Source organism: Prenolepis imparis, unplaced genomic scaffold, assembly GCF_030444845.1.
Source record: "Prenolepis imparis isolate NDT839.2.m4 unplaced genomic scaffold, iyPreImpa1.0 SCAF_9, whole genome shotgun sequence".
Taxonomy (NCBI): Eukaryota; Metazoa; Arthropoda; class Insecta; order Hymenoptera; family Formicidae; genus Prenolepis; species Prenolepis imparis.
The window spans coordinates 2498635-2515470 of record NW_028141167.1 but is presented as its reverse complement, the minus strand read 5'-3'; the positions used below and the strand labels follow the sequence as shown (position 1 = coordinate 2515470).

General features: G+C 37.8%; 1 protein-coding gene across 6 annotated transcripts in view; it reads right to left on the bottom strand.

Moving 5' to 3' along the window:
• Positions 1-16836, bottom strand: part of Mitf (transcription factor Mitf) — a 147305-nt gene that overhangs the window by 65856 nt on the left and 64613 nt on the right. For all 6 annotated transcript variants that reach the window (XM_083045803.1, XM_083045800.1, XM_083045799.1 and 3 more), the window contains one exon: positions 5555-5744. In XM_083045803.1, the coding sequence (XP_082901929.1) occupies positions 5555-5744 (190 nt within the window). The remainder of the gene's footprint in view (positions 1-5554; positions 5745-16836) is intronic.

Here is a 16836-nt window from a genome sequence, read left to right as displayed (position 1 = left end):
AAACCATTCGTCAGATTTTTAATTTATCCTCCTCCTCCGTACGCTACTGCTTCAAAAGTAAGGACGTGTTTTGTCTCTAAAAAATTGCATACTTTGACGCACTCCACGGGGTAAAATAAATTATTTTCGCAAATCTTATCATAACTATCGTAAAATGTGGACTTTTTACTACAAATTTAAAAAAAAAGCAAAGTTCGTACGATTTTTTTTCGCGGAGTTATTACATATGAAAGTTACCCATACATTTTTTCCATTTACCGCCAGCATTAGTATTACCCGACACGCACCACAAGGTTGCTGGTTGGATTTGGCGCATAGTGTGTGTGTGTATGTGTGTGTGTGTGTGTGTGTGTGTGTGTGTGTGTATGCGCCCACGCGTGCGTGCGTGCGTGTAAATTTGGGCTCAAATTCCTTAAACAACAATTAGAGCATGCATTAATATGCGTGAACGTATAGAAGAAGTAATCTGAAGACGAGGCGGGAACACACAATTTTGAATGAGAACATTCCTACATTTCCCTCTCCTAACCATACGCACGCACGCACACATACACACACACAAACACACAGCAGAGAGGGTTTGGAGTCATTAAATGGAAAAAATGTATGGGTAACTTTCATATGTAATAACTCCGCGAAAAAAAATCGTATAAACTGTGCTTTTTTTTTAAATTTATAGTAAAAAGTCCACATTTTACGATAGTTATGATAAGATTTGCGAAAAAAATTTACTCCATTCCGTGGAGTGCGTCAAAGTACGCAATTTTTTAGAGACAAAACACGTCCTTACTTTTGAAGCAGTAACGTACGGGGGAGGAGGATAAATTAAAAATCTGACGAATGGTTTTTAAAGTAGAGACTTCAAGCTTGACAGTGAAAAAAAAATTTTTCAAATCCGATCATTTTTAGCGGAGTTATGCTTATTTGAAATTATGCGAAATTTTGACTTAAAATACATATGCGTTAATTTTGTTGACGAGTGTATATATATGTGTATTTTTTTATACTGCTATAAAACTATAAAACTATTTTCAATACATACGTCAAATACTGAAAAATCTGTTCCCGCAATCTCATCGTGGAAACAAATATGATCTGGATTCTTGTATTATCTTTGAAATAATACAATTTTTTCACATCGCACGATCAATATTTCTCCTCCTTTTTCGTTAATATTTCTGAGAGAAGGAAAAGGCAAATATATATATATATATATATATATATATATATATATATATATATATATATATATATATATATTTGCCATATATATATATATATATATTCATCTATATTTCTTTAGACGCTCGATCGTCTACATTCAGCTACGCTCGCGGGCTATTATTTTTCTTGAGGTTACAACTACTTGACGCGATTGGAAGAAAACGCGATATCCCTCGATCGTTCGATCCCAATAAACTATATCGCCTTGAACGCGCGCGCGAATTGTGAAGGGTCGAAACCGTCTCCCATATCGTCGTCTCGTATCGAAGTTATTGGGCAGGAAAGCATATCGCGCTTTCCGGAGGATAAAGCGTATCTCCCCCTGCGAAAAAGACTGCGAACCAAATCACCCTATCGTTGGCACATGACCCCGTACCCGATCGATTACTGGCCAGGTATCTCTTCAACGAAGAGATCGAGCTTGATTCCCTATCCTTCGCGCGCGTCTCCGATATCGCGATCGCGTCGATGATAACCCACCGTCGGAAAAATAAATTCGTCAAAATGCATGTCTCGGACACTCTGCCATCGCGAGTAATGGAGTAGCAGAATATTATGTCGACATTGATCGATAAAGATAAAAGATACAGAGCAAATAATTAATTTTTTCTTTCACTTTTTCTTTCACATTTTTTCTTTCACTGTTTTCATATACATCGATAACATCAAGTCTTTATCACATTTAATTGACTTTCGACGCGATAAGAATCGCAAATCGGATGCAGAAATTAACGGCAGATTAAGAAACAGGCCAAATATTTTATTTCTAATAAATCAAAAAATTTTATAAACCAAATTAACTTCTTAATTATTAACGATATTATATTAAATGAACAAAGAATTCACTGGAAGCATAGACTTATAACATTTATCTTCTTTATTTCTTTATTCGAAATAAAATATATTCTTTGGAAACAAAATAAATTTGAAATAATGTATATAAAAAACTTGAAATCGTTGAAATAAAAACTAAATTTCAATTTTTTAAACAAAAAAGACGAAACGGACTGCATTAAAATAGTTTTTTGTCAAAATAAAATCTTCAACATGCGAGAGAATACTCTGATTTCGTAAAAGTCAAATGTAGTGGAAGGAAAATCGGTTATAAATAAGATCTACGTCATTTCTGAAACGCTTCAAAGTGCATCACAAGTCTACGTCATGCCAAACGAAATTCTGCAAATTGCTGATTCATATTGTAGAGACAAATATTTGTAAACAGCGCGATAGAACGGCTATAAAGGCAATAAAAGATGAGATACGATCGAGATGTCGCACGCGCGAGGAGACGAAAGAGCAGCCTTGAAAACTTTGAGGAAGTAACTTCCTTTCTCGAACTCGATTCGCCTCGGGAGAGAGAGAGAGAAAGATGGGAACGAAGAGGAGAAGCGAAGGAACGACGGAGAGAGGGATGGACATAAAACGGGAAGGGAGAGAAGGAACTTCCTCTGATCTCACTGATTAGATTACGATGGTTAATTTAGAGTAGAGGGTGAGGTACAGGCTGGAAAGTCGATGAAGATGGGGAGAGGACAAACGACGGAGATCCAAGCTACCCGATCCTGTCGAGAAGATGCGCGAACCTATGCTTTTCGCTTGGAATCAAGAGGCACGCCTTCCTAATCGACGACGACGAGTCTCATCAATCAGCAAACCCCGGTTTCCGGTGGGAAGAAATTATCCGAGATACGAAGATTAGGGAGAAGCGTTTCGTCGACCCGGCTTCGGATTCCTCAACGAAAGGGAATGCGAAATTGCCCTTTAACCTCCAGTTCGCAATACAAACGAAGAAATGTGTCGGAAGAAATTATTTGCTTTCCATGTTGAAGATCAGGAATTTCCGAATAATTTTACTCGTATATCTCAGGTTTTTATATACGTCTACTAAACTTACATAAAATGTGTCCTGTAGAATACTCGATCTAAATTTATAACATCGATTTTTCGCGGGAAAAATTTTATCTCATTAATTTAATTCGCCAAAAGATTTGCAAACTTTGCGAAATGTAAAGCATAAAATGAGAGACAGGATCGTTTGACCACATTTCCTGAATAAATTAGAAGAAAACGTAATTAACAGGATTAAACAAATTAGGAAAAAGGAAGACGCGTTCGCAAATAGACTCGCGTTGCATGCAAATCAATAAAAGCGCATAAAGAGACAAGTCGCAATTCCGCGGATAAGCACACCTCTTTCATCCCTCGCACGTAGAGAACGCCGTGCAATCGATAATGCACCAAGCGGAGATGCACAATAGCATATAGTCAATAAGTGGCGAGACAAAGAAGGAGCGAATTAGAGACGCACGACTATTTTTACAGAATTCCTACTTTATTTCCTATATTTCCGTGTAATTCACGGCCGTTATTTCACCATTCTCTTTTACAAATTCGATTCCGCCTCTTTCGTATCCACCGGCCTTTCATTATGCCCGTGATTGTTTTCGGAAAATTGGATGCTCCAATTCTTCCCAATGCACAGCCACAGCCCGTTCCCGATTTTCGCTTGTTTCACTTCGCGAGCATCGTGCCATTTTTTTGCAATTTTAGCGATGCTTTAAAGTCGCGGAAGGAATTTGCATTATTGCGTATCATGAGAAAACCACAGAAGGTAGATTAAAGAATATGTCATCAAATAATTCAAGTTTCAGATTAAACGCGCGCGAAATTCTGTTATATTAATTAGACGAATAATATTATTTTATATCATTATATTATATATGTATACGAATACACTTTTACACGTCTGTACTTTTCGTGAACGAGACACGAGAATTCGATTAACTGTGCATCGAGCTCGCCTTATTTTCGAAATTGCATTTACAAATCAGGATGTAATGAAACGTATTTCACAAATACGTGCACATGCCGCGCGCGGAAAAATTCATAAAAATTTACGCATACGTAGCCAAGTTTTATTGCACCACGGTGGAAAAGCGCGCGAAGCGAGATAATTGAAGCTCACTGATTACTCGGTCAAATTCACGGGATTGTCGCGAATCACACGAACACAAATGCGCGCGTTTCGGCGCGCAACACATACTGCATAGTAATACAGAAACCGGCGTCCAACAAAAGCGTGGCCATTGTTCGAATATCGTCGCCCGAAAATTGTTTATTCGCTTCTCACACGATCCACGTGAAGATTAATCCATTTCGTCATCTTAATGAGAATTTCTCCGCAGCAGCGTTTCTATCGATTTTCAACGTTCAACGATCGCGACGTTTTTGCATCGCACAAGTGCACTTGCGCATTTATTAAATAGAGAAAGTTATTTGACAAATGCAGATGCATTTGTGGCTTGTAATTTAATATTCTTTTCAAAGTTTTAGATATATGTAATAAGATAAAACAATTTTTTGAATCATTAAATTTAGGGAAAATTAAGAGATTGTATAATATAATAAAAAAATATCGGGACGATTATTATTGAAATAACAAAATTCTGACTATACTCGGAACATTATTCCATTTGTATCAAAAATAAATTTTAAAATATTCAAAATTTCCTTTAAATATATATTTTCGTTAAAATTCACGCCATGAATGCGCGAGGTTACATATTTGATTCGTCGCCGTTGTTTGCGTTGTTAACAGATAACCGACAAACGCTAGTTTAATTGACTACATTCGCGATAATAACAGACGACCGATGTGTATGAGGACGCACAGCGACATTTTTTCATTATCATTTAAAATTTAAATAGCCCGCTCACGTGGCGAGTAACCGTATTGGTATAAGTGTGATGTAGTAAACGTCGGTCACAATGACGACAACGTGACACTGCCGATTGCTACTATTGAGGTGTAAATTGCACGATGGCGCTTATCAATTATTTCTACACGGATAAACAGAATTTGCTTATAGCCTGTCGATCGAGCGACATTCAAAGCGGGTGTATCAAGAGGCAAGATTAAAATGTCAGCCTTATTACAGAAGCCATGTGCCTAACAATAAGACACAAAATAGAATTCCAGCACGTAATTTTGAATCCGCCACATGACGTAATCTGTAGTCGTGAGCGTGAATAAATTCTTTCTAACATAAAAGATAAAAAGCGAACGACAATCTGTCGCAAATACATCTGTAACGGTAGCTTCAACGAAACTAAACTTGATAAGCTACACTTATTTATATATTTAATTATATATTTGGACATATATTTTATTAATGCAGAAAATTTCTCGTACGACAAATTTAATTTCGTGGGATGATATTTACTATCATCATGTATGATTAAATAAAAAATTAAATTTAATAAATGTCAGAACGCACACAACTATAGATACGTCATCGTGAAAATCGAAAAGAGTCAATTATTAACTTACTCATGTTGTGATTATCCTTTTTCTGTCGATCTTTGGCGAGGGCGTGGATTTCCGCTTCCGTGAGCAAGAGAGGTTCCGGCTTAATTTGAAGCTCCGGTATATTCGTGAGACTACCGGCTTGACCGTCCTTCAATCCGTCACCCAAGGAGCCAGCCTCGAACGACAATATGTCGTCCAGGAGGTCCTCAGCCTGCAATCACAGAAAACGCAAATCATCGTAAATAGTATGTTTAACGCTTGCGCGAAAAGTCGCTGTAAAAGAGTACATTTTGTGTGTACATTTTATAATTTTCTAATAATTAGAGAGAAAAAAAATAGCAAACGCCTCGTTTCTTCACAAGTTGTAGCGCAAACGTCAGAGCATCGTAATATGTTACTGCATAGTGTCACATAAAATATAAAATATGCGAGTCTCGACGTGTTTAATACCCAAAACCGCATTAAAAAAATTAAATTCACCATCGATATAAAAATAACCTCGAACGATCGTCGAGGGATCGATATGATTTATTATTATTCCATATTCCGCGAGGATCTCAACGGAGACTATCGTTGATAGAAAAAAATTACATTGTGCAATTTATGCAGAACGGCGCGCTTTTTACGACGAGCGTTCGGTGATAAAACGAACTCGTCGTCACCCTCGTCGTGCGACAACATTACCAGGACTCTCGCTCGGTGGTTAATGCAATTTTTCCCCGGGACGGGGAAATCTTCCGATCGACGCAAATGATCGTTCTTCTCCGAGGAAGAGCGACCCTCCGAAGGAGGAAGGAATTCACAAAAGGTGCGGAAGAAACCGAGAACGAAAGGTGTGCGCGTCGTTAATAATTCCTGGGAGCGCGATCGACGTCGTTCGCTAAATCACCCTTTCAAGCCCTAAAGACTCGTTGTCTTCGACGCGCAAAGCTCTCCGCGCGATATATCGACCGTATAATGTTATTCACGGGCTTCCCGATAAAATGATTCACGCGTCGACGTGGCCGTCGTCTCCATCGCGAGATCGAAAACTTCTTTTTTCTCACTCTCATACACTCTCTTTCTCTCTCCCCGCCGGGAGTATTTTTATTCATCATTCCTTCCTTCCACGTCCAACCCCATTCCGCACGCAATAATATTTCGTCTTAGAAACGTCGATAAGTAATCGTTCGCCGTGGGACATGATACGGATTCAAGTACCAAGTACTGTTCGGTCGCTCGATGAAATGAAAGACGACGTGATTCGTAACGATAAATCCTGGTCGCGATACAGTGGAAACAACGGCAGCTCTTTTCTCGCCATTATCTGCAAAACGTATCTCGTTATAAATTAAAGATTGTACTGATTTGCGAGATAAGAATGAAGTACGAGATGTGCGAGAAAAAATAAAGATCGAATGAATGCAGGATGCGTTTCCTGCATTCGTGATGATGATGTAATTTTCATTTTTTTCCTAGCTAGTTAAATAATAAATTATAAACAATTTTTAATCTTCATTTCTTTTAATTAATTACCCTAAAACATATTAAAAGAAATATTTAAATATGCTAAAATATTACGATTTTCAACACTTCAAATGATTTTTACGATCATAGCAGAGAATAAAAATTTCCCAGAGAACATCGTCTCCGAAATCGTGAAAAAATCAAGAGCTATGCGATTATATATGTCACGCGTCGTTGTAGTTTCGCGAGTCTCGGAACGAATGCATCGCCGATGCGAGTGCATCGCGATTGTCGATGTGCAGCGCGGCATACGTGTGCGATGTTACGTAAACATTACGTAAATAATAATAAGCGAGCTCTGTGTATGTGTGTGTGTTCCGACCTGCAACACCGTTTCGACGCCGACTGTTGCCGTCGACCGACGAGAGATGAATCGAGTTACACATACCTCTCTCGGTTTGCCGGACGCGCTTTGACGCGAGCGAATCGACAAAAGCCATGCGCCATGGCTGCGAGCGAGAAACACGATAATTGTATAATAGCTCAGAGCGTACTGACGTACGCGAGTGTACGGGGGCATCCTAGAAGTTGCGCATCTTTTCCGCGTGTGATAAAATTCAAACTGTAAGATAATTTCCTGAAAGACATCAGTTTACAAAAAAGAATCAAAAATTAATGTCAAATTATATCTGTCATCAATATCGAATAAAATTTTAATTAATAACATTTTATAATTTAAAGCTTACAATTAGTTGCAAAAATATTAAAATATTCAATATAATTAGAAATTAAAATAATAATTATGTGTGAAAAAAATAACGCGTAATGAAACTTTAGCTGAATAAAAATCAGCGAAAGATGAAACAAACTTACGTTTAGTCGTTCAAAAATTATGCTAACAATTTTGCCGATCTGATCCAAAATTATTTTGTCAAGAGAGTAATAACGAGACCTAAGAAATACGCAGGCCGGGGAAAGAGGCAATTTCACACTAAATACGATGGCAAGGATGAATGGTACGGGCGCGAAGATGAGAAGAACAGGTAGATGGATGACAGAGACAACATTGATCGCCGCTGTGGTCAATGAAACTGATGCGCGTCGAAAGCGAAGGCGTGAAGGGGCTAATAGTGTGTATAGTGTATACGATACGCGATCAAAGTGAATTGCCACTGCAATACGAGCGCCCGGATAATAATATACGCTCAAACGCTCGCGATTTAACATTTAACTCACATTATTTTCACCACGGGATTCTTTTAACGTAAATACGTGCGCGAGATAGACAAAATTATTTTTCCAATGAGAGATTAATTAATAAAAAAAAAAATACCTCGCAACGCGGAAACAATTTTATTATCTTCAACGCGCGCGTGAAATATATATTCTCCCTTTAAATTTGCGTTATCGCTTTTAAAATTTTAAATTTTACACTTAAACATTTTTTTTAGGATATTAAACTTTTACTATTCCATATTACATTCTGTATAATCCTGATGTGAATCGCGAATCCAACAAAATACAGTCGAAAATTCGGCATAGAGACGCGATCTGTAATAGTTATCCGACCAGTTGTGATATTAACCGACGATAAAGTTACGGTTGCCAGCTGCATCGGGCGGCGTTTTATTTCGGGGGTTCCCTGTGTCGATTTCGTGAATTATGCCGCAATGTACGAGCGCAATTCTCATAAGCGCAATCGGCGAAGGCTCGCCGCTCGTTAAGCGCGAAAAAAGCGGGCGCTACACCTCGTTAAACGTCACCCGGTCGTTAATGGACAGCCGTTTCGCCGCTCTCGCACACATCATATATATACCGCTGTATGTAACGTAAACGAATCGTCTTTAAAGAGCCGTGTTACGATCGAAACAACCTTGGCCGTAGAGACGCGAATGGCTCCGTTTTCGATTATCGAACCAGCGCGAGACACGTCGCACAGAGGCGTTCGTTAATTAGAGTACGTTAAAGTACGAGGTCCGATATAATGAGGCAATCGATTTCTCTGTGTCACAAGAGACATTTTTCACACATAACACTTTTTTGTCTTGTAATGTTATACATTTATATCTGCAATTTTTTTTCATGGTTTTCAATTTTTCATTCTATTGTGTACTATTTTTAAATCAACTGTTGCACGCATATTTAATTTTAGAACAATTATGTCAAGTTTCTGCTAAATTTGTTTAACGGAGGAAAGTTTTTTTAAATTTGCGATTTATTTCTCTTGATATCGCGCAAATTTTTCGCTTAATTGTGAAATTGTGCATCACTGTTGCTACGAAGGAAGAGATTAATCGATGGAAATATATCGATCGAATAATACGACCACGCCCGCGAACTAGAATTACCAACGAATTATTCAGCGGCGAGCGAAGCGAATTGCAGCGACAGGAAGCAATTCTGTCTGCGATTGCGTAACGAACGAAGATTATAATTGCATACAATTAAGTACCGCAAGCATGCGAGATAATGTTAGAATGGCTTTAATTAATTCCGGTCGCATAAGACGTCCGATCGTATACACACGGCAAGAAATCGCGACGAGATCGCAGTCCCCTTGTTCCGTTATATTCATCTCGTATGTGTGTCTGCATCCATAGTACTTATCCGCTTTGGCAGAGAAAAGGATTAGCGAAATTAGAAGGATGTTAATACAACCGTAAATTATGTTAAATGTATATCCTTGGATTATAAACTTGTTAATGTACTAAAATAATAAAAACGAATTATACATAATAATGAGAGTAAAACCGTAGAAATTATACGGTGAAATAAATCATGATTTTAAAACTCGCTCGCGTGTTTATCGCAGATGATTTGATCGGACGGCGACCAACGAATCTCTATGAGCAGAAAAATAAAAGCGCTCATTTTTCCTTGCCTCTCTCGCGTTTCATAAAATGTGTGTAATCCCATCTATGTAAATGAAAACACTTTTTTATATATGCACGTTATACGTAGTGCAACGGTGGTGTTATGCAAATTCGTATACGGTGCACGTTCAGTAACCATTATTCATACCCCTCTACGCTTCAGAAAACGAGTTTATGGTTCGTCAAGGCGCTCGTATTCAATAGAATTCCGCATTAACGACTCCGTCGGAAAAATTCGTATCAATATGGACGCGTCGTGTGTGATGTAAAGAATTAATATCGAGTTAAGTAATAGCGCCGACACCTGCTGCATTTAATGCCATCAATGTCATTAACGTCATCCGATCCGAGAAATAAAACTTTTCTCGTCGCATTTAATGAGATGCTTACACTTTACACATTGGAAGACACACTTGTACATATACTGAGAGAATTTTCTCTTAGAATTTACCTTGAAAATCATGGTAATCGTGTTTGATTAATTTCACTAAACTGCAGTAAAATTAATCAAACATATTTTATATTTTATTGTGATAGATATTATTTTTATTGTGATAAATATTAATCAGAGAAATTCTCATAAAATTCTTTCCATACCATATTATCCCACGATTACCATGATTTTCAGGGTAAATTCTAAGAGAAAATGATCTCTGTGTGTATACAAGTCAAGATTTCTAATTGTATATCTCTTTGATCATTTCAAGTCCACCCTTTCGAAAATTTGATCACTGTTAATTCTGAACACATTTTGGAGAATTTCAAAAATTTACGTTCTAATATATCGAGACGCGTTGAATGTAACTACGTCAGGCTGAAACAGATTTCATAACGGATTTGTGTAACAGTGCGTCCATATAATTACATACATACGTGTTTATTTTACATTAATATCTATCTCGATAATAACAATACATGTCGCTCGCAGCGCGAACGATGTAATAATTTTCACCGCGTTCTAGACAACACGATACTCGTCGATGCGCCGCTATGTGTGTGTAATTAAACAATTTTCACACCACGCCGATCAGCGGGCGCGACATAGTAATGCGCTCATTAGTATCACTTACATACGTCACGTACGTGATGCAGCATCATTATCGTGAAACGCAGTCTCTCCACGTTAACACCTACTTCTCTCTACACGCGGATTAACGATCGACCAATCGGCCAACAAATTACGACTCTAACGTCGGATTCGAAAAAGAAAAAATTCAAACGTGATTATATTTATTTATTTTTTTTTTCTTTTGTTGCAAATGCAATTGAATAATTCACGAGAATTTGATAATATATCGCTTATTAATTTTCTCTCTTATCACTATTTTTATTATCTTGGAATTTTATCGGATTAAAAAATCACTCGCACGTATGATCGCAAAAAATCGAAAAGATCGCGACGTGAGATCGATATACTTATACTTGATTCCGACACGTTTCCTGCGCGCCCGATTACACACGTGGCAATGAGTTTCTGATGATACAGCATTGTTCATCGCGATAAACCGAGGGAACTGCTGTGATCTGCGTATACGGAAGTACACGTAATCAATACGATCGGAAAATTGAATATTTATCGCTCCCTCCATGTGTACATACGTGTGCGTGTTCCGGTACGCGTGTTTCGTGTTAATCTGTTACGCACTCTTTTCCGGCTGTATAGCGCGATATCATCGTGAACATCGCGAGAGGTAAACACAGGAAATACGCTCATCAAGACACGCGCACGCAAATTCTTGCACATTTGCATATCCTCCTGTGCATGCGGCTGCAACATGTTTATCCGATTTCCAGATGGACCACACATGAAATGACGAAGAGCGACGAGAGAAAACATTGGCTCTCTCTTGCGACATCGCCGTAATTTGAACAATTTGCACGAGAACGTCTTGGTATTTTCAAGAGCCACGTGTGTGACATATTACGTCGAAATAATTGTAAGTTACGAAAAACAAAAAAAAAAGCATAACTAATACTTTCGATCGAAGATATTTCAACTTAAATATTTTGTCTTCGCGCAAAATATAGACTCTATAATTTAAAAAAGCCAATACAATTTTCATACTTTGATATATCGAAATGTATACTGTACATTTTTTTATAACCAAACCGATTTATTTCGACATTGTGTGAAGCGTTACGTCATTCCACATTATTCTGAATCCGCTGTGTTATAAACTAGAGGGAACATAAATCTGTGTCAAGCCGAAGCGCTAAACGCTTAATGACACATGTTTAATACGCGATGAAAATTTCACTCGGCAAATCGTAATCAGCACTCATTGGTGTGTAACATTAAGTAATAAGCGACAAGTCACGTTGGCAATGAACAATACACAATATTCGACGCCCACGACGAATTGGCAGCTGCGCCGGCAAGGCCGCAGTCACTATATAATTACATCTCCGTGAAATGTATTTCTTCTCTCGGTTCGTATCATGAGGTGAAGGGGGAGGGGGAAATTTTGAGTTCTCGGGGGGCCTTTCTGAAATATTGCAACGGTATTAGCGGCACGCGATGCCTCGATTTCGCGCATCTCTCGGAGAGAAATGCAGGTGGATAAACAACGTGCTACGACGGAGCCCTTAAGAAGTGAAAACGCGTTATATGTATATCCTTCAAAATGTGCCTCGAATTTACAATTTTCACAATCCATTTTTTCTTTCTCTTTTAACGGACATGTTAATAAAAAATGTTATTTAACAAAAACGTTAACTTTTTTTAAAGAATGAATGAATGAAATAGCGATGTTTTATGTGTATTCGTTTTTGCAAAGAAAATTTATCAAATGTGTAAAATCCAACTGTTTCGCAGTTCTTTTATGTTCCCTATAAAGAGAAAAATGTGTATAAGCTGCTATATAAATTTTTGTTTCACCGGCTTACGCCGCTATTATCTTAGTGAAATACGCGTGCATCAGGATATTGTCTAAATTTTTAAAGCCACTAGTAGCAGGACAGAATTACAATGATGGCTGGACTGCTATCTAACGTAGGCATCTTGAAATATAGTGATGACGGTATCAAAAACGAGGCATAACGCTGAACCTTTATTACGAAATAAGGGTCGGTAAGGTTTCCCTCGCGTGATAAGGCAATACAGGTGTACGATATTTCATCCCGTGGCAACAGCAGTTAGTATGCCCGTCAAGTATACTTCCTTCCCCTATATGTAGGTTTATACGCTGCGCTCCTAAAAATCCGCTCGTTTTCGTTCGATGCGATTTCGAGATGAAACGCCGGCGCATAAAAGTTACTCCCTATCTCGACATAATTTTACATAACTAAACGCGACAGTTATTAAATAAGGTCGTTGTGCGTGACCTTAAAGATGGGCGGCATATCAGCAAGGTTAATGCTGCAAGTTAGAAGCATCGCCGCGGTTATCTACACTGCCTCAAGATGGATATGACATCCCCCGCACGTGGATTTATCTCGTCCGCAATGCGTCTTCCGTTGAAATCAAGGTACGCGACGGAATTTAATATTAACGCAGAAATTTTAGAAAATAAAAAAACAAAGGATATCTCGACAAGCAGCTCGATAAAAAATTAAATTGAAGTATCGTCTTAATTTTCTTATTAAATAGTCGAAAATTAAAGATTACACATCTCGCATTCATATTGTAAAATTTGAATAAAATTCAGCGTAAAAAAAAAACAAGAGCGAAGAAAATATGTTATTCTACAAGATTTCTTCGGGACGGCGCTCTCGAAGTTATGAGAGGTGCAACGTGAGAAATGCGTCGAAATTTACTAGTCATCAATCTTGAGACGAGCACAATATGTTAGTGCGATACATTTCGCTATGTCCGGCGTGATATTACCCCCGTCGTCGCTATCGAATCGATTTCGCGTAATTTCCATAATCCGTCATCGTCAAAGGCGCCTTCTCCTTCACTACATAATACTCGGGTTAATTCCGAATATCAATCGTCCCCCTTTCTCGTTATATCAACGTTATACCAAATGTTATCAAAACGCACGTTAGCCCCCCCCCCAGGGGAAGACTCGCATAAGCATACGCAGATAGAACGATATCAGCAAGATTGCTGGTACAAATGTGGAAACATTACCGGCTATCTGCGCTTCTTCCCGCGCGGCGAGAACATTATACCGCGTTCGCACTTTCAGGAATCCACCGCTTTGATTAATCTCCGCCATATATTTCCCCGCGCGAATATTACGACACCGACGTTGCAGGCATCTCGTATTTCGCCGCTGCGCCACTTACTTTACACTTACTCTCCTTGGCAGTTTGCATTGTTACTCGAATATTTTTATCCCAGTTTATGGAATTATGAAAATTTTATTCATTATAAAGTATCGCGAGATGCTCAGCTCAATTTATTGTCGCGTGTAAAATATGTGCATAAAAATATAGATATATAAATAAATTTGTCGATTAGAGAAATTTCCTAGATTTTTAGAAGTCATTACACGAATGTTTTCCAGAATATTGCACATTAAGTGCACATAATTATATGATGATTCTGTATATTGAAACAGACATTCTCTCACATGTGTGATAATAAATATAAAATATTATTCGAAATTTTTTCGTAGATATTTTTTCGAGTCTATATTGCAAGTATAGTAGATCGATGATGCTTTAATCTGCTTACATTAATGTAGGGATGGGCGATGTTTGCCGATTAATCGAAATGGTCGATAGTTTTTTTTCTAATAATCGATTAATCTACTCGATGTTTTTCTCATCCGATACATCGATGTTCGATTATTTATGTAAAATATCGCCGCGCAATGTTTTTTTTATTTATTTTCTATTTAATAAAAAGTTTTTTTGTACCTGTAGAATTTACTACATAACTCACATTGTGCTTCGCTTAAGGCTAGGATTACATTTGTTGTATGACAAATTTTTTAAGCTCATTGATTGGTTACAAAATATAGACTTTGGAAATTTTCTATACTGCAGCCAATCAATACGCTTAAAAAGTTTATCGTACGACAAATGTAATAGTACCTTTAGGTCCTTTAGTAATTAACTGCGCTGTGCTCATTTCTTAACGAAAGAGTAAATAAAATTAATTATACTCATTAATTTGCGTTATTCCTCTATAAAAATATCTTAACTATTTTTACAATATAAAAATGCTTTGTTTTTTTTTTTTAAATAATCGATTTATCGATACTTTTTGTGAAAAATCGATTAATCAACATCGATATATTCAAACATCGATTAACTTAGCATCGATTTTTTTTTATACATCGCCCATCCCTACATTAATGTCTTACGTAAGAGCGCGACAGAAAATCTCTATCTCTCTCCTATTTATACGTGTATGAAAAGAAATCCAATAATATCTGACTGACGTTTGTACGAAACACGGTCACGTATATAAGCTGGTTAACGCACGATACAACAGAATTCGTGAAGTATTACGGGACTCGTTTCTTTTCAGGTCACGTTTTTACTGCTACCCTAAAGAGTTATCGTCGGGGAAGGGATACTCGGCCTGTAACGCACATCCAACCAACTGGCACCAAGTACCAAGTGATACCTCAAGGCGAGACCTCATTCTTGAATGTCGCGTGTGCACCGTGCACGCTGCAATGAGCGAAATTACGCATAATTTGACATTTGATACCGCCGATTCGTCCGTGGCAGAAGCGAACTCGAATCGCAACGTCTTATTCGTACATTTACAACTTTATCGCATATGGCATATAAAGCATCGAGCTTATAAATTATCTCAGAAATAACGTAGATATCGCGCGTAATTTCCTCATCTCTCTAAATTTATAATTTTACATCTATAAATATCTACTTGTGAATAATATTTTGTAATTTTCAGTCTTAAATATCTTCGTGACGAAAATCTCAAACATAGATGACATTAAAATAAAATACAGTTAGAATTACTTTACGAAATACAATATCTTAATTAAACGGAATATAATATCAATATAGATAATATCTATTCATCAGAATTTAACTTTTAATGGCAGATAATTTTTCAGTCTTTTATATTTACGCTCTCTCTCCCTCCCTCGACAGAATAATGATACCTTACATCTGTGTACGTGAAAAGAAAATTATCATCGAGAATTACGCGAGGTACGTATACTTAACTTCGCGTATACGCGAACGCGCATCCGCAAGTACACAGAGCGCTTTTTATCTCGAAGCGTCAACCTAATTATCGTCATTATCGCGCGCCGTTACGTAACGAGGTTACATCGCCGGCGTTTTATTTGAGGACACGTGTAACGTCACGTCTTCTTCGTGGACCAAGCATACATATGTGTGCGCGATATCTCTAATGTTATGTCAGTTCGGAGACCGATTCGAGGATTTTGCGTGCATTATATCATTATCCTGACTGTATCGTTATACGATGCTCATCGGATGCAGATTACGTGAACGCGATGGTCGACCGGTTTGCATCCGGTGCACCCGAAAGGGAAATCATCCTTTTTTTCTCTCTCTCTCTCTCTCTCTCTTTTTCTCATGTCGACGCGCTTCTGATACACGCGTCGGCATTTCCTCCCCATCAAATCGTCGATGACGATTCATTCTACGGCGATTCATGAATTCCCACCGCGAGACAGACCGGATGCAGGTTATTAATCCGCGAGTGTGCGTGTGATTATTTTCAAACGGAAATACGTGAGATAACTGTGTTATTCCCGCATTGTTTCCTAATCGTTAGATATGTGTGCATGTAATGATCAATAAACATGAACGTCAAAACGAAAACAATAATATTGAGGCTGATCTATAGAATTGTGTGTCAAAACGTGTATTGTTAAAAAGTCATTATTTAAAAAAAATAATGTATGTATGTGTATGTGTGTGTAAATATATATTAGGCATCTTTTTTTCAAATTGCTGAAGGCAAATAACATCACGACAGAAAGCTATAATTTTACATCCGTAATGACGCGTCAATTTTTTTCGTATTTTACGACGTCTCAAATCTCACATTGTTATTTTCGCCTAAATTGACAGTTTCAACCA